General features: G+C 47.4%; 2 protein-coding genes across 2 annotated transcripts in view; both read left to right on the top strand.

Annotated features, from left to right (window-relative positions):
- The window catches only part of THADA (THADA armadillo repeat containing), a gene marked incomplete at both ends in the record, with an annotated part of 151,528 nt that extends 140,745 nt beyond the window's left edge, over positions 1–10,783 (top strand). The window contains 2 exons of the mRNA XM_079550771.1: positions 9,887–10,053; positions 10,460–10,783. Of these exons, the coding sequence (XP_079406897.1) occupies positions 9,887–10,053; positions 10,460–10,783 (491 nt within the window). The remainder of the gene's footprint in view (positions 1–9,886; positions 10,054–10,459) is intronic.
- Positions 10,784–12,777: 1,994 nt separating this feature from the next.
- Positions 12,778–14,645, top strand: ZFP36L2 (ZFP36 ring finger protein like 2; the record flags this gene model as incomplete). Its single annotated transcript, XM_079549894.1, has 2 exons — positions 12,778–13,088; positions 13,227–14,645. The coding sequence occupies exons 1-2, from the start codon at positions 13,038–13,040 to the stop codon at positions 14,643–14,645; spliced, it is 1,470 nt and encodes a 489-aa protein (XP_079406020.1). The 5' UTR covers positions 12,778–13,037.
- Between the last annotated feature and the right edge of the window lie 3,048 nt (positions 14,646–17,693).

The raw sequence follows: 17,693 nt of genomic DNA, 5'->3' as shown, positions 1-17,693 counted from the left end.
GTTATTTCTGTGGACGTACAAATGCAAGTGACTTGGGGAGGCATTCCATGTAGTGATGAATGAGTGAGAGTCACGGGTTAGTCAGTCTTTCTGTCTTCCTATTTGGATATTTTGAAATATTTGGAATAAAAAAGGTTCAAAGCTATATATTAAATGAGGAGAGAATAGAAGAAAAGGCTTCTTCCCTGTGATCAGGAAGTCCCTGGTGTTCACAAATCCTACCTGAACTCATATGTGAGAAAAATTTTCCTTCACTTTTCACTTGTGCGAGAAATGCTTATGTTCAGAGGACATCCATATTCTGGGGAGAGCACTCACAGCACTCTTTCAGTTCCGTCTCATTTGAAGAGACACAAACCAAGTCCACAAAAGACTTGGAAAGAAATGGAAAATACAAATGTAAAATTGATAACTCTAGTGTCACGTGTACAAATATATTTGTATCTGTGTCAGACTTTCAGTTAGTGGATTCTGATTACTGATGAAATAATGTTCGTCACTCCAAGAGTCTATGTATATATATAGTCTCATTGCAAGCAAGAATAAGCAGTTCCTGTTCCTCCTATACATTTGCTTGGAAGAATGCCTCAGAGTAATTCAAGTAAGCCATGTTGCGTTTTAATGATCCACCTGACTGTGTCAAGGCCTGTGAAGTGGTGTAGTGCCTGATGAAGACATGGGTGAAGTTGCCTCACCAATGTTTGGGATATGGACACGATGGCTGGCAGTTTCCAGGCAGATTTTGATCCAGCTGTTACTCACTTGACAACAGCAGTTTGGAAGTACCCGAGCTTCAAATATTTCAAATATTATGCAACCAGGCCAAAAAGATTTCCAAAGAAGTGTGCCCATATAATGGGGAAATGCTCTGCATTGCTAAAGCTGCAAAATCAAGAAAGTCACCTAGGAGGTAGGAGTTGTGTGAGAGAAAAATTAGTTTCTTGCTTTCTTGTGAAATTTGATCATCATCTAGGAAAGTAATATCATGCAGTCCTTTCTGGTACTCTATAACTGCCTAAGCCACAATAGCATAATTAGGATCTGTATGCCTTTGTGTTGACTTCTGGTCAACTTCTGGTAGCAGAGGAACGAGGGGGCAAGTAGGCTTCATTGTGTTTTGGTATATACCAGAAACCAGCTCATTCTCAGATGAAATCATTGATCCATCATCTTACCTTCGTGAAGGGCAAGTAGATCTCTGATGGATTGTTGAAATTTTTTTTCTAAGATAGGTATTTTCCATTCAGAATTGAGATAATATATAAGCAGCTATGCTTATAATTTGCTTGTTAGACACCTGCAAGAACTGCTGCCAGGCAACATACAAGCTTTTGCAGTGGTTCCTTTGAACAGTTCCCTCCAGCACACTGTGGTGAACGTGTTCTAGCAGTGGGGCTTTTTCCTCTCTCCTTGGTTGTTGCTGCTTATAGAGGTTAGTTCAATCAGGAGACCTTCTGAGGCTTCTCAACCTGATAGAACGAGGAGATTGGTTTGGACCAAAATATGCTCCATGATCTTAAGAGTAGCCTTTAAGTCTTTCAAAAGCTGTGGGTCTGTACTGGCTGATGAGCTGTTGAAAAGGAAAACCCTGGCAACATCAGCTTCTCTGTAAACCACAACTCTAGAGTCAGGTAGAGTTTTCATCAGAATGCCAGAAATGTATGTAACAGAAGATGCTACAACACTGCATGGAGAGCAGTTTGCAAGCAGGCACTAGAAGGCATTTGGATCTTGACAGAAAAGAAAGAGCATCACAGATTTGTAGTTTTGGTAGTTTCTGCCATAAGATTGTGTTGGCAAATTGAACAGTATTTTTATGGCATTGTGTATCTATGTATGTTTACTGTTAGGAAAAAGATAAAAATAACACTGCTTGTGAGCCATTCTTTGCAAACAAGTTTCATCCCTTCGTTTTATTCATCTGTTGTCTGTCTGGACTATGCGTGTTGGAAGGTTTTGATGCAAGGGTCTTTTTTCATCAGGTTTTTGTGTAGTAAACAGCTTCTGTGGGCTTTGAGTTTGTAATTGTATGCTCTTACACGCTGAGAAAATGGGATTAGTGAATTGACCAGCAAAGAAGCTGAGAATGTCATGAACGTTTTTGACAAATATCATAACATATGAGATTTATGGCACTTTCTGTAGGAGCAATCCTACAGTCTGTTCTTTTCAAATATCACCATTTTTAATAACTAATATAAAACTAGGATAAAAATGAAATATAAATAATGTTATCTTGAAAGCAACCTTTACCCACACTATTTAATTATATGGCATTAATACAGACATGAAGACTGAGTGGCTGAGGTTCCCAACTTTTTTATTTTGCTCTTCTGCTCAAAAATACCTACATTCAGTAAATCATACATACTCCTGGATCAGATGCTTTGTAGTTATCAGGAGTCTTCTCAGTAGCTACGGCTTCCTTACAGGAATATGCCTCTCTGTGAGGCATATTGAACTGCTGGAAGAAAGATAAGACATACCAATGTGAATTAACATTTAGGAGAAAACATAGAACTGGTTCAAAGCATTCTGTAATGCATGTGGTCTTTAGTAGTTCAAAGTTTCCTGTATCTATTTGAAAAATTTCCAGTAATCTAAAGTGACTGTAAATTCCAGCAATTCTACAGTGAAGAGTTTGCTTAGCAGTTGTCAGCAGCTGCAATGAGCATGCATCTGGAAAAAGGATTATTGTACCAAAAAGATTATGTATGGTGCTACGTCAGTACCTGTATGTGGAAATACATAGCATTTTTATGCCTGTATTTTTTCTAGCAAAAAAAAAAAAAAAAAAAAAAAAAAAAAAAAAAAAAAAAAAAAATCCACCAATCTACACTTAGTATTTCATATGAGTTAGTTTAATTTAAAAAAGAGGAGAGACTGCTTTGAAAGTCATGATTTGTCTTTGCAGGGTTTATTGAGATGTATGGTACTTGGTAAAACCGGTGGGTTTTGTTCTGGGAATTTAATATTACTTGATTCTTTTTAAAGGATTACATTATATAAGAATGTGTAATCACTGTGACTCCTTATTTTGTACTCCAAATTTATTTTGACACCTTGTAAGTTGTTCTCAGCCCTCTCATACAATGTTAGATCATCACATGGGTGAGGGAACTGTTTGCTTTGTAGAATACAATGCCACTAATTAAAATTGAAAGTAAATGCACTGAATTAGAATCAGCTCATCCATCAAGGGCTGGCTACTGATTATTTACTGACAGCGCTTCATTTAGCTCTATTAATTACACAGTGGCACCGTTATATAAAGGTTATGAGTGTTATGTTCCTGAAAATTAAGAAGGAATACATGAAAGATAATTGTATGTGCTCAGCCCTGGAGTCTGGAAGTGGTAAATGTTAAATGAAGTGTTCATGTGAATAATCTATTATGTGTCGTTTTTTTCTTATCAGCATTTTAATTGCGAGTGAATAAGCAGAGCAGCAGCTTACAGAGCCTGATAGGCACCTTATGCACGCTGCGGTGGTAGTGGCTGTATGACTCCTCAATAATGAAGGAGAGCCTGCCTTTTTACTGCTGCTGTAAAAATACTTCTTTATGCATTTGAACGTAATCCTGAATTACATTGGTTTATTGGTTTTCGAGTATTGCAAAGCATTTTGTCTGCAGTCTTCTACATTGATTACTCCCACTTTCCTTATTCTTTTATCCCTTAAATAATCAGTCTTTCACCACCATTCTCCAGATAATGTTCTCTAATCCCAGCTGTGATGCAAACTAGCTTCCAGTGTTCCTGCATAACAGCTGGAATACGGATCTCAATCACATCTGGTAGTCTTCCTTAGTGCAAAGCAAAAAGTTCTTTCAGTATCAGAACACACCAATGATAGGAATCTGAAGTCATGTATATAATTCTGGTGATACGAATTTTGAAACTGTGAGTAGACATCTTCATTTTTCCAGTGCATACCTAACTGGGTTCAAACATATACTCTGTTGGCATTCTTCTGAATAATTAGCCAGAGGATAATATTTTTTACCTTCTCAAAAGTTCTGTGGGTTTATGCGGGAGGTGATGGCTTTTAGCTGTTTAAATTGGAACATGGCTTTGCGGTAGGGGGTTGTTTCTGCAAGTGAAGTCCAAATGCTCATTTCCTGTGAAGGATCTACTAGCTGTGGTTGTTTGGTAATAAAACCCTTTGTGCAAAGGAGGCATGGCGTGTATGGGAAAAGCCTGTGTGTGTGTATGTATATTTAAAACATAATTCTCGGTTGAAAAATATTGCTCTCTCCACATTCCAAAAATGTGGACATTGTGGTCTTGAAAAGATGATTAATGTTCATGCTTTTCTGTTCAAGAAGGGACTTGAATGTTCTGTTTGGTCCTGAGCTGTACGTTTCCATCATAATGAGAGATGTTATTAACTCGGATCTGGTTATAATCAAAGCCAAAGCTGAGAGCAGCATTACTGCTGCTATACTCAGAGACTGCAACCATTAAGAAATTAGTTTTGATTAGTTTGTTTTGTAATGGTGTTGTGTTTTGACATCGTGTTGCATGATGTCAAGAAGGCCTCTTTTTAAAATCACCCTGAAAAAGTGCGGCTGGAAAGCAGATTCGGGCAGGAAAATGGAAAACAGATGAAGTAGCTGTACGTCACCGGGGGAATGCTATTTCTCGAGAGGATAGAAATGATCTAATTGCCTTTGATTTTTATGAAACACTATGAAAAGGAATCTGCTTATATATTAGATTTTACATAACCGGTCATTTTATAAACTGGAAATTGCAGTGTTTGTAACTTAAACTGACACAGTGCAATGAACAAGCATCTTTGTGAACAGCCCTCTGCCAGCTCTCTGGAGGCTGACAGGTTTGCATTTTCTTTTTTTTTTTTTTTTTTTTTTTTTTTTTTTTTTTTTTTTTTTTTTTTTTTTTTTTTGTTGCTTTACCTCTCCCTTGTCCTTTTAATCTTCACATCCTGAAGGAGGGTCACACTGTAATGGTGTTTGTGGAGGCTGAGTGGGAATGAAAGCCTCCTGGCTTTTTATCTGCTGCCACTGCCTTCTTTGGTCCTCTGGTTTTTCTGGTGGCTGCACCATCTGCCCCCTGCACTGCTGTGGAGTTACACAATTCCTGTCTAACTCAGAGTATACAGAGTATACAGGCAGGTGATTTCAACATAAGAAATATAGTTTCTAATCTCCATTTATTTGCCAGGTTGTGTAACTCACAGAATGGACTAGTGGGATTTTTATTTTTTTTTTTTTAATTTTGAGATTTTTTAAGTTTTGAGAAGCACGTGCATACATGAGCTGAGTGTTTTAAATGAAGTCACATCTGCAGCAGTGCATCACCCATTCTCTTATATTTGATACATCAAGTGTAACCCTAATTATTACGTAACACCCGAAAGAAAACCTTCAGTGCTACCAATGTGAGTACTGATTCAGTAGCTGAAATGTCCTGTCTGCGAATCCACCATTACAGGTATTAATGAGAGTGGTGCTGGATCTACCATCTTTGGATGGGAAAATGGTCTCCTGCTGAATTCATCATCTTGTTGAGGTGATGTATCAGCCTAATCCCCAGTTTTGCCAAGTAAGCATTCAGTGGACTTGGTTGATGTGTTTGTGCTGTCTCTGAAGCAAGAATCCTACTGCCCTGCTTTACCAGGGTGCTATGAAGTACTGTATTGACAGTAAAGTAGTGCTGGCTATGCCTTGGTTGGTAGGCAGCGCTTTTTTTACAGCATTAGAATATACCTAGTCTACCTAAAATATTCTCTGTAATTTCAGTTTCAACCTATATTTTACCTTCTCCTTGACAACATTCTCACTATTGGTGCCCTGATCTTTGTGATGCTTGCTCTCGAGGCCTTGATGCTAAGCTCCCTTGTAGTGCTGCTTATTTTCTTAATGAACACACTATATACGTTTGTACAAACTGCATTACCTTCTGATCAAAAATGAACTTCAGTTAACAGTTTCCAATGCAAAAACAATTACAAAATGGTTTGCTAGGCAAGGAGTATGTTCTCTTTTGCTTATATTTTATCACGGTTGTTGTTGAAGTCTCCCATGCGTGTGCTTTTAATACATCCTTTCAGCTCTCCACAATATCACCAAGGCTTTAACAGAGAACAATTGTATAGTTTGAGGACATGTAATATGTGACTAAAAGAAATATTTACATCTGGCATGATCAAAGCTTTTGGAGTATATGAATGTGCATGTAGGAGGTCTAATTTTTATGTGGGTGGATTAACAAAGAAGACTAAAACAGTGCAGTACTTAACCCCTTTCCCTTTATGAAAATTCACTTCCTGAAAATGAAAAAAACATGTAGTACCTGATGGTTATCTTTAGTTTTTCATTTCAGGGAGTAGTATTAATTCTTCTGCTTGTAAATACTTGTTTAAGGCACAGAGAATTTTTTTTGTACTTCAGCCCCTATAATGGCTTATTTAACAGGACGCTTATCATGTTGCTTGTATTTTTGCACATTGGAACATACAAGTGCTTTAGAGTTTTAATAACTGATAAGTGATCATTTTGACACAGCCTGCAGAACTGCTGTGGTAGGAACACTATGGTATTTTCCAGTGTTTGCTAATAGCCACATCTCCAGGTTCACTTTCTGCCATTTTAGTCCCTGTGGCTGTCAGTCAGGAGTGGGTTCTAGAAATCTGTTGGTTTTTTTTTCATTCACTTATTTAAAATATGTAATTGCTTACATTATGAGAGGCTATTATTAGCTCTTTGAGTCATCTTGGTTAGCAGGCTGTTTACACGGCTCTGGTGGTGAAGCTTTGGGTGCTGGCTGACCCGCCCAGACAGCCTGCTGCCAGGGGAGGTCCTGCTCTCTCTCCTCTTGCATTCCTGCTCTGTGCAGGGGCTGTGGGACCTCGCTATCCCTAGCTCCAGCCGTGCCCATTCAGGCTGCAGGGCACGCAGCTCAGCTCACTCACCGAGCAGGAAAGCCCACACACTTTGTTGCACACCAAATCCTTATTTTGCTGTTCTGAGCATTAGTTTACCAGGTGCTCAGCAGAGGACCTGAGCTGGCAGGAGTTACGCATCAAGGCCATGGCTGGAGGCTGGTGTGAGGGAGAGAACCACCTGCCCATAGAGAGCTTCCAGCGTGCTCAGACCGCTGCTGAAGTCACAGTGTGAGTCATGAGCTCGGTATCAGGTAATCTGTAATTCGTGGCTTCTTCAAAAGCAGTCATATTTTGCAGGCAAACTGATGTGAGGAACAGTTCTCGTCAGTTAATATGTCAGTGAAGACACACATTAATTTTTAGAAGACATGCACTTTTTGTGGGTACCTTAAAAGAGTAACTACACGCTTACAGCATTCAGTGCTGTTATTTTTAGAGCAGGGGGTCATCAAAGCCACAAAACATCCTTCCCGCTGAAAGCATTTTATACCTTTTAAATCATAAGGGTGCAGTAACTTTGCTTGCTGTTCTTTCTCTGTGTCACTTCAGCACTCAAAAGCTAAGGGAGTAGATACACCTTTGAATACTTATTCCAGTGCTTTGTTGCCTATGTGGCAGTGGTAATCTCCAGCTCAGGTCCTGAACTACTCTAGTATCAAATACCTGTGTGTACCTCTAGTATCAAATAGCTGTGGAAACCAGCTCATGGCAAAGTGCTGTGTGAGCTGCTGGGGAAATGTTGGGGGAACCATGCAGCCGCTCTGGTGCTCTGTGCCAGAGCCAGGGCAGGCAGGGCCGGGCTTTGATCTGCCCTTCAGCCTGTGTCACACCTCAAGTGCCAGGAGGCCATAGCGTTGGCAGACTCTTTCCCAAACGTCTGAAGCTTAAGTTTCAGCCTTATCAACGGGATGCCTCTATGTTTTCCTCTGGCCTCAGCAGCAAATCTCATGTGCTCGGTTGGCAGATCAGTTGAGTGCTGTCTGCAGCTCACGGGAGGGCAGTCTGTGTCTTTGGAACAGTGGTGTGTTCAGCCTTCGTGTTTTTCCTGTGTGTTACACTTCCTTTGTATATTGTTCTTGTAAATTTTCTCTTCTTCAAGAAGAAAAAAAAAATACATAAATAGAAATACATACATATATAAAAATATAAATATATACAATTTCACTTGTTTTCACACAAGGATTCCTATACAAGCTTACCATGCTTTCTCATTACAAAATAGCCTTTTTTTCTGTGTTGCACTGTTGAAAAACAACTAGCAAGCAGGGTTGATCTGAGCAGTACCTTTGTTTTGCTACTTTGTCAGTTTGGGGCATTTTCACATAATAATTAGAGGCCCCAGTGGGCACAGCAATGGAGGAAGCAAGCTTAGAGAAAAGACTTGGAAAGAAACATCATCAAAACCTAAAGTAAATGGTGTGGGAATGTGGCACTGTGCCCCTGCAAAGTTTCTCCCACTGACAAAACTGAGGGATGCCCTGATACTGTGATAAGTCTTCACATGAAGGAAACAGGCTTGAAAGTTTGTCTCTACCAGAGAGACGAACCGTGTATGTAGCGTTATTAGTGTCACCAGGAGATTGACTGCCTACCTTCCTGTGGCTTGTCCAAGGAGATTTCCATGTACCCTCATCTAACTCTAAGATAAAGAAGGGACCATCTGTTCTTTTTCCTTCACTCCCTTCTTTATTACAGTCCTTTGTTCTCATGGTCTCAAATCCTAATTCATCCTCCCTGATGTGCTCTGGACTTTGCTGGGTCTATCAGATACCATGTGCTCATCTTGTCATCAGCCTGTTCTGCCCGCAGTTGTTTCCTGCTCTTCCTTACTCATTGGCATGCCTGTTTCCCCAGTGATGGCACGCAGACCCCATTTTATTGTACAGTCTTTCTTCTGTGCCAGCATACACCAGAAAATACTCCAGAGCATACTCTGGAAAATGTGCTGCTGGCATAGGGAGCAGAAGGTGCACCCAGACCGTACTTCTTGCGTTCTTCCTTCTGCATCGATTTTCCTGGCTCTGCTATTTACTTTGCTCATAAAAGGCAGTCTTCAACGATGACACATCCTTATGATGTCACTGCAAAGAAGTAAGGCTATTCTGTGAGCAGCTGTTTTTTTTGCTGGTGACTGTGGACAAGGGTGAATTCTGCCAAAATCTGTTTTACAGTAACGGGGATTTAACAGGGACTTGTTCATTAGCTGTCCCCTTCCTGTCCTCTTTCTCATTAAAAAAAAAAAAAAAACAACTGCCCTGATGTTACCACTGGTGAAACCCATATCTGTGAAAGCCGAGGCTGGGTCTGAATGCAGACAAGGCTGCTGGCCAGTGGGGAAGTTTAGGGAAGAAATACCATGCGGTGGATTGTTTTGTGTGCAGTTTTGGCATTTGTTTGTTCATTTCTTCAGTCCCCAGGGAAAATACTGTAGAAGCCGATAGCAAAAACTGTGTAAACAGAGCTCTGTGATAATATTGTAAACAGTGTCCGCTTTGCCCTTCTTTAGCATCTTCTGCAGACCTGTCTTGTGTGCTGATCTCATACATGTTGCGTATGTGTATATTGTACCATGTACAAAGGGACTGCATACCAAATAGTGACTCATTTTATATCCCAGCTCATATAATGTAGGCTTTGGGTTTCAGTGAGTCATCAGCTCAGATTTATGGCATAGCTGCAGGTTTGTGTAGATAGTCACCATGTTGGGGTGTCAGGACACAGTCTCTGGAAGCGTTTCTAACAGACATCTCTGCGTACAGACATCCATAGTGAGGAATGTCACTGTGTGAGCAGGAAAAAGTATCAAGCACCGGTGTTTCAGCTGCTTTGTGTATGATGTTGGAACTGGAAAAAAGGCTCCGAGTGTCACAGAGACAAGTATCCATCTAACTTGCTTGCAGTCTGATTCATCATTATAAACATGTTTGTGTAAATCTTGGTCTTGCTATACATCAGTGCATGTCTTTTCTCTTGCTAGGCTTCACGTTCAGGGTCATGAACGCACCCCTGGCCCTGGACTTGGCCTTTGGCATGCTGTGTGAGCAGCTCCAGCAGTGGGGGCAGACACATGCTGGCATCCCAGTGCTGCTGGGTTGGCTGCTGGGAGACAGCGACCCAAGGGGAGGCCTGCAGACATCCACCCCAGTAAGTGACACCCGCTGCTGTCCCATAGCAGGGCTGCTGTGCTTCTGCAGGCCCGTGGTGGGGTGGAACAGAATAGTGGAGTGGACTGATGGTCATTACTCCAATATTAATTGTATTACAATTAAAAATAAAAAATAAATCACATGGACAGTGCTTAGAATAAATAAATAGAGTTTGATGTCAGTGGCCTGGCAATATCAGCACGAAATTAAAAGACCAACAAACAGTGAAATAAATCAAGAGGTACTTAACAAATGGCTGCTGGCTGCAGCTGCAGCTAATTGCACTTAGTGTCATTGCTGTTGATTGCTGGGTTCAGACTGCATGCTCTCCTGCTTCGCTACAGCCTCACTTAGCACTTGCCATGCCACATGGGTCCTTTCCTAATGGCTGTGTTTCCACTTAGGAAGAAGACGAGTGCCTGTTTGACAAAGGGGAAGTGAACTTCTGGGCAGAGAAGCTGACCAGTGCCAGGTTGCTGGGTAAGCACCTGCTGCTGCTCTCCCAGGTGACCCACCTGGCTCTGCCGGATGGAGGAGAGCTTGACCGACTCTTCCAAAGGGCCCAGGACCAAGCCCAGCTCATTGCCCGCCTCCTTACAGCCCTACCTCCAAGTCCAGAATTTTTGAAAACGGCAGAATTCACAAAATTGGCCATTCAGAATGAGCAAATATCACTCTGCCTTAAAATATTGAATTTGCTGCGGTCTGTTGACAAGGGCAAAGATTGAAATCTGAAAAAGTAAATTACCAAAAGTTCCTAAAAAACTACAAAGTTCTTAAAAGTTCATTCTCAGGGAGCTGTAGGCTCAGCAAGGAGCCAATCCTGAGGGTATCCGTGGAGCTGAGACATGGCCATAATGAGCCCAGGAAGCCTGCCACAAACTGTTCACTATTCATGCTTCCAATGCATTTTCCATCCGTGAGTCCAGTCGTTTTTTGTCAGGTGTGCTGCTGGGGACCGTTCCCTTTAAATGCATTTGCTAATTTAATTCGGCTGAGCATGGTTTGTTGTTGCTACTGTAGGAAGTAGAGCAGCTCAGCCTAATATTTTCCATTCAGCCAGGTGCAGGCCACCTGTTAGGGTACGTTTTAGTCCAAGTTTTGACCTCCTGTATTTTAATACCAAGAAAAATTTAGGGTTTTTTTTTCTTTCTATGTGTGGGATGGTAATTATTAAATGGATAGGGTAAATTTTTAAGTGTTACTTAAATAAACCTTGGCTTCTTTCTTTGCCCTTGACAAGATTTTGACTGTTTTAAACGTTACTGCATTCTTCTCTGAACCTCACTTTGCTATCAGCCTTGTAGATGGACCTGCATCAGTTAACGCTTCGCGTGCCCGCATTTTCTGCAAATCGAATGGCCGCTGTTGCGAAACGTTGACGTTTTGCAAACCGCTTTCACTCGATGCGAGTCGAGCAGCGGCGCTGTGTGCGGCGCTTCCCGCGCTGCCGCCGCTCCGGGACAGCCGGGAGAGCCGGGCCGGGCCGTGCAGCGCCATGGGCGGCCAGCAGGTGGCAGTAGAGCACCGCCGTGCGCGGCGGCACCGGCGGGCGGGGGCCGCGCGGCCGGAGGTGGGGCGCGAGGCTGTTGTGCTGCGGAGCGGGCTGCGCTTCCAGGCAGAGCTTGGCGGGGGCGCGAGATCGCACCGGGGCTCGAGCGTGAGCGGGAATCCGAGCGCTCGCTGTCAGTTGCAGGGCTCGGGGTGACGTATGTTACTTAAAGCGAAGCGCCCGCTCGCTCAAAGGGGAGAGTTAGCACCGCGATGAGAGCTGGGCGCCTGTGCCGCGCGCGGTGCTGGGCGGTGGCCGTGAGACGGCAGCTCGCGTTCTGGCAGCTTCGTGGGCCCTGAGGACGAGTCGGGTGCACTGGGTGGCACGGTGCCTCACGGCTTGCGTAGCAAGCGCCGCGCTCCCCCCTACTTTACAGGGAGCAAATAAAGGTCCGCCTGGCGGTCTCGTTGCTCGCAGTTACCGCGCACCAGCCGTTCGCAGGACTTTAACCCTTAGCCGGCCCCAGCAGCTCGCTAGGGACGGGCCGGGAGCAGCGGCGCCGGGCTCGGGGCAGCACCGCACGCGGGCGGCACGGCCGCACTCCCCGGGGCCGGCAGTATTACGCGGGGCGGGCGCCAGGGGGCGGCGCGGCGCCGAGCTCAGCTCGGAGGGGCCCTGAGGGGCGCGAAGGGCCGGACCCACCAGCGGTGGGTCGGGGGGAGGGGAGGGTGGTACACGAGCGCGGTGTGGGGCAAAGCCCAACGGGCGGCCGAGGAACGCACCCACCCCCAGCCCCGCGCTCGCAAACGCGCTCTGACAGCGCGCGCTTCCTGCTGACGTGGGAAGTTTGCAGCCGGGCACGGCTCGCAGTAGGGCGACCACGGGCGACCACCGAGCGCTTGAGCTTCGCGGATGCTAACTTCGCCTCCCGCCCGGCGGCGCGGGGCAGGCGCTGCGCCACTTTCACGGGGCAGCCGCCCGTCCGGGGCTGCGGGGGGGGAGGGGTGCGAGCGGCCCGTGGCGCAGCAGCCCGCAGCAGCCCGCACCCGCCGCCGCCCCGCGCGCGGCCCTTTGTCCCGCGGCAGTTACGTGGCACGGGTTTATTTTCGGCGGGGCGGGCGGGGGCGGCCCCTTCCCGCGGGGCCCGTGCCGCCATGGCCGCCGCCGGGCCGCTCGGTTCGGGGCGGGGCGGGGGCCGGAGCGGGGCGGAGGGGAGCGGGGCCCGCCCCTGCGGGCCGCGGCGGCGGCGTTTATATGGAGGCGGCGCGGGGCGCCGCGGAGTTCCCGCAGGTCGCTCGCTGCTGTGCAGCCGCCGTCGCCGCCTCGGCCCGGCACCCGCCGTCCCGCCCGCCTTGCCGGGAAGGAGCCGGGACCGTCTCGGCTCCGAAGCACGCGGCCCCCTCCCGTCTCGTCGTGGCTTTTCCAAACCCTCCGAGGAGAGCGGGATCGTTCGGTCCTTCCTGTATTTCCGACCATTACAGGATCTAGAGATGTCTACGACGCTGTTATCTGCCTTCTACGACATCGACTTCTTGTGCAAGGTAAGGGGGGCGCGGGGCGCCGGGGGGTGCCGCGTTCGGGGCCGGGGCTCCTCCGCCCGACTTCGGCGGAGCGGCGGCGCGGGCTCGGCGCGGTCCCGCTGCAACCCGCTCTTTTTCTTCCGTCCCGCCGCCCCGCAGACGGAGAAGTCGCTGACCAACCTCAGCAGCATGCTGGACAAGAAGGCCGTGGGCACCCCGGTCACCTCCTCCGGCTCCAGCTTCGCGCCGGGCTTCCTGCGGCGGCACTCGACCAGCAACCTGCCGGCCCTGGCCGCCGGCACCAAGTTCCCCAGCCCCACCGGCTCCAGTTCGTCCTCCTCCTCCTCGTCCTCGTCCTCCTCCTCGTTCGGCGGCCTGAAGGAGCCGGGCTCCGGCGGCGGGGGCGGCGGCGGCGGCAGCCCCACGGCCCTGCTGAACAAGGAGAACAAGTTCCGGGACCGCTCCTTCAGCGAGAACGGCGAGCGCAGCCAGCACCTGATGCAGCAGCTCCAGCAGCAGCAGGCGGCGGCCGGCAAGGGGGGCGGCTCGGGGGGCGGCGGGGCGCCCATCAACTCCACGCGCTACAAGACGGAGCTGTGCCGCCCCTTCGAGGAGAGCGGCGCCTGCAAGTACGGCGAGAAGTGCCAGTTCGCCCACGGCTTCCACGAGCTGCGCAGTCTCACCCGCCACCCCAAGTACAAGACCGAGCTCTGCCGCACCTTCCACACGATCGGCTTCTGCCCCTACGGCCCGCGCTGCCACTTCATCCACAACGCCGACGAGCGCCGCCCGGCGCCCGGCGGGGGCACGGCCGCCGCCCCCCCGCCCTCGGCCGCCGCGCCGCACCAGCACCACCACCACCACCACCACGCGGCCCCGCACCCCGCCGGCAGCACCGGCGACCTCCGCGCCTTTGCGCCCCGCGAGCACCCGCTGGGCGGCGGCTTCGGGCACCCGCGCGGCGGCGGCGGCGGCGGCGGGGAGCGGCCCAAGCTGCACCACAGCCTCAGCTTCTCCGGCTTCTCCGCCCACCACCACCACCAACACCACCCCCCGCACCCGCACGGCGCCGCCCCGCCGCCGCCGCAGCCCGGCGGCCGCTTGGATGCCGCGCTGCTGGAGAGCCCCGGCGGCTCCCGCACGCCACCGCCGCCCGCCTCCGCCTCGTACTGCGAGGAGCTGCTCTCTCCGCCCTGCGCTAACAACGCCTTCGCCTTCTCGGGCCAGGAGCTGGGCAGCCTGATCGCGCCGCTCGCCCTGCACACGCCCGGCTTCGCCGCCGCGGCCGCCGTGGCCGCCGCCGCCTACTACCGCTGCCAGCAGCAGCAGCCGCCGCCGCCGCCCGGGGGCTGCCCGCCGCCCCCCGCCTCGCCGCCCTTCAGCTTCCAGCCCCTGCGCCGCCTCTCCGAGTCGCCCGTGTTCGACGCGCCGCCCAGCCCGCCGGACTCGCTCTCGGACCGCGAGAGCTACCTGAGCGGCTCGCTCAGCTCCGGCTCGCTCAGCGGCTCCGAGTCGCCCGGCCTGGATTCGGGCCGCCGCCTTCCCATCTTCAGCCGCCTCTCCATCTCCGACGACTGAAGGGTGGAAGGAAGGAAAGAAGGATGGGGCCGCGGGCGGTGGGGCGCGGGGAGCGAGCCGGCCCCCCTCTCTATTTGTCTGTTGTCGTTTGTTTTTTCTTTTTTTATACGCGTAACCTATCAATGTACACACGAGAGCTGAACAAAGCGAAAAGCGTCGTGCGAAAGGGCGACTGACGTGAACTGAACAAACCTATTTTTCTAGAGAGACCTTGGAAGAAGGGGGATTTGTGTTTCGGAGTTGTCCTTCTCGTTCTCCGGAGACGAGTTCTGATCCGCACCAGCAGCACCATTCCATCCGGGAACGCGGCCGGACCCACCGCGAGCTTCTCCAGCGCGAAATCCAACATCCTGCCAAGAATATGCCTTGATAACAACCTTCTATTTTTTTTATATATCTATATATTATTATTATAACAAATGCTAAAACCTTCATTCCAAAGTTTAATATTGGTTCCATTGCCACCACTTAGTGGATGTTTGGCTTAGAACAACTTTTCTTTTTCGTTGTTGCTTTATTTGGAAGCACTCGACCGAGTTTAGTTTGTAATTGTTGGAGAATAACTGCTGATTTTTTTTTTTTAATTTTTTTTTAGCTGTTTTGAGTTGATTGCATGAATGAGTCACTGCACACAACTCAATATGAAACTATTTAACTTATTTATTATCTTGTGAAAAGTATGCATTGGTAATTTGTTCATACTGTATTTATCGGGTATGATGAAAAGCAATAGATATATATTCTTTTATTATGTTTAAATTATGATTGCCATTATTAATCGGCGAAATGTGGAGTGTGTTCTTTTCACAGTAATATATGCCTTTTTGTAACTTCACTTGGTTATTTTATTGTAAATGAGTAAAATTCTTAATTTAAGAGATTGTATGTAATATTTATTTCATTAATTTCTTTCCTTGTTTACGTAAATCTGAAAGATTGCATGGTTTCTGTATAGAAATCGGTCTCGATGCTGTGGAAGTAGTTTGAGGAATTTCTATGGGATTTTTTTAGAATGTAAATGGTTGTAGCCCGTCCGAGTAGAAGAAAACCAACAAGAGACTGACTTTTGGCAATCAGACTTCAAAGTGGCGAACCTGATGCAGCCTCGTTCCAAGTATAACCAAAAAGTGTTCCTCGTTGCCTAACTCCACCACTCACACTGTGATGTAGTCTCAACGGATGTAGCAATAATTGGGGTGCCCAGTATTATGCCTCACAGTGCCTTCTGGAGGGTCCACGCTTGCCTTAAATACTTCTCAACCAAATGAGTATTTCTCTTAATGCTTGAGGTGATAATTTGAATGTAGGGATGGGTTTTGACTACAGCAAAATTTCACCACTCTTTATTTTGTAAGAATGGCGGCCATCTTTGGATCTGAAACTTTATTCACGAGCATATCTTGTTTAATTGAATTCCAAAACTTGTAATATTTTTTTTTTCTTATGTAGAAAGTCGGGAGTTTTCCAAAACTTTCCTGGACGGTGGATGAATGAGCGGTAGCTTAGTTTTGTTTGTACATAGGTACAGATTGAGCACTATGTACTCTTTTGGACTACTTTAACAGAAGTATGTTTTGAATGTAACTAAAGGATAAGTCAACTTGAGTTGTAATATATTTTTCGGGAGTCAGTTCACTACAAATTGTGTGAGACTGTAAACTTTGTACTGTAAATGTTTTGTAGTTCTCCCAATAAAATTTTTTTGGAAAAAAAAAAAACAAACAAAAAACAAACAACAAAAAAACACCCCCCGCCCCTCACCCTTCCTTGCCTGCAGGGTGGCCCTGTCCTGCTCCCCATTGCTCTCAGTCTGGCTACAGATTAACCAGCACACTCCTGCAGCTAGTGCTGGGCAGCGGCCAAAGCTAATATGCTCTTCCAGAATGTTCGGCCTTGCGAGTGCTGCTGGGGTGCTTTCTCCTGCTTCCCTTTTTTTTTTTTTTTCCCTTTTTTTTTTTTTAGGTCAAGGGTAGAGGATTCGGCCACTGCTGCGTGTACCTTTGCAGTTGGAATGGAAAAATCTAGTAATGGCATTTATAGCTGCTGGGGACATGCTGGTACCCTTCCCACTTGTTTGGGCTGAGGAGGAAGTGGCAGGGCAATAAAAAGGCATCGTTAAGATTCACCCTTTGTCCCAAATCCACTCTCCTCAGCAGCAGGATCCAGAAAGGGATGAGGACTTCTGCCTCACCGCTCCCCGGGCTGGGGCTCAGCAGTGCTAATCGGGCTGGTATTAAACATGGTAATCGGTGTTCAGGACTTGAGTTTTTAAAGAAATTGCCTTTCTGGGGGCGTGTTTATATAACAAAACGCTCGGTGGCCTGGGGATTGCGTGTGTTAATGCTGGAGGGATTTTCTTCACTAATAGCTCTGCAGTTTGGTTCCTTATTCCAATCAACCCCTTAAACTTTAAGTCATGGTTTCTGCAGGCTTACTTTTGTTCTTTTGTCATACTAATAATAAATGTTGTTAACGTTATGGCATCTTTGCGCTGTCTGGACTGCCGCAGTACTTTCTATAAATACGAGGCAGAATGTAATACGGGTGCCATATGTTTGTGTAACAAACCTTGGGCTGACTCTGGGTTTAAAATTAAAACAAACGTAAGCGATGTATGACAACACAGCCCTGCCACAGCAGCCAGCCTTTTTCATTGGGTCAGCCCGATAGGTTTTGCCTGGGATTGGCCCTTTTTTACGGTTAGTCCGATGGGATTTGCTGGGGATTGCTTTCTTAGCAGTTCTGGAGGAGCTGCTCTCAAGGCCCCCCGGTGCCCGCAGGAGGGGCCTTGCTGCGGTTGCAGCTCAGCCAGGCCGATGTCCTGACTCGCTTTTGGGATTTGGAAACAACTTGCTGAGCTATAAGTGCATTAGCTGGGAGTGCACACCCCGTGGAGTTGCGGGATTTTTCTTTCCCAAGGTGCACTTTTTGCTTTAGCCCACCTCTTCCCCTGCACTGCCTCTCCAAAGCAGATCAAGATCTCCCATACTGCTGCCCATGGTGTATGTGGGACGGTGGCATCTACCAGCTCCATGCCCTCACCTCCCT

Source organism: Tetrao urogallus (assembly GCF_951394365.1).
Source record: "Tetrao urogallus genome assembly, chromosome: 2".
Lineage (NCBI taxonomy): Eukaryota > Metazoa > Chordata > Aves > Galliformes > Phasianidae > Tetrao > Tetrao urogallus.
The sequence above is the reverse complement of the archived record's forward strand: the minus strand, read 5'-3'. Positions and strand labels throughout refer to the sequence as shown.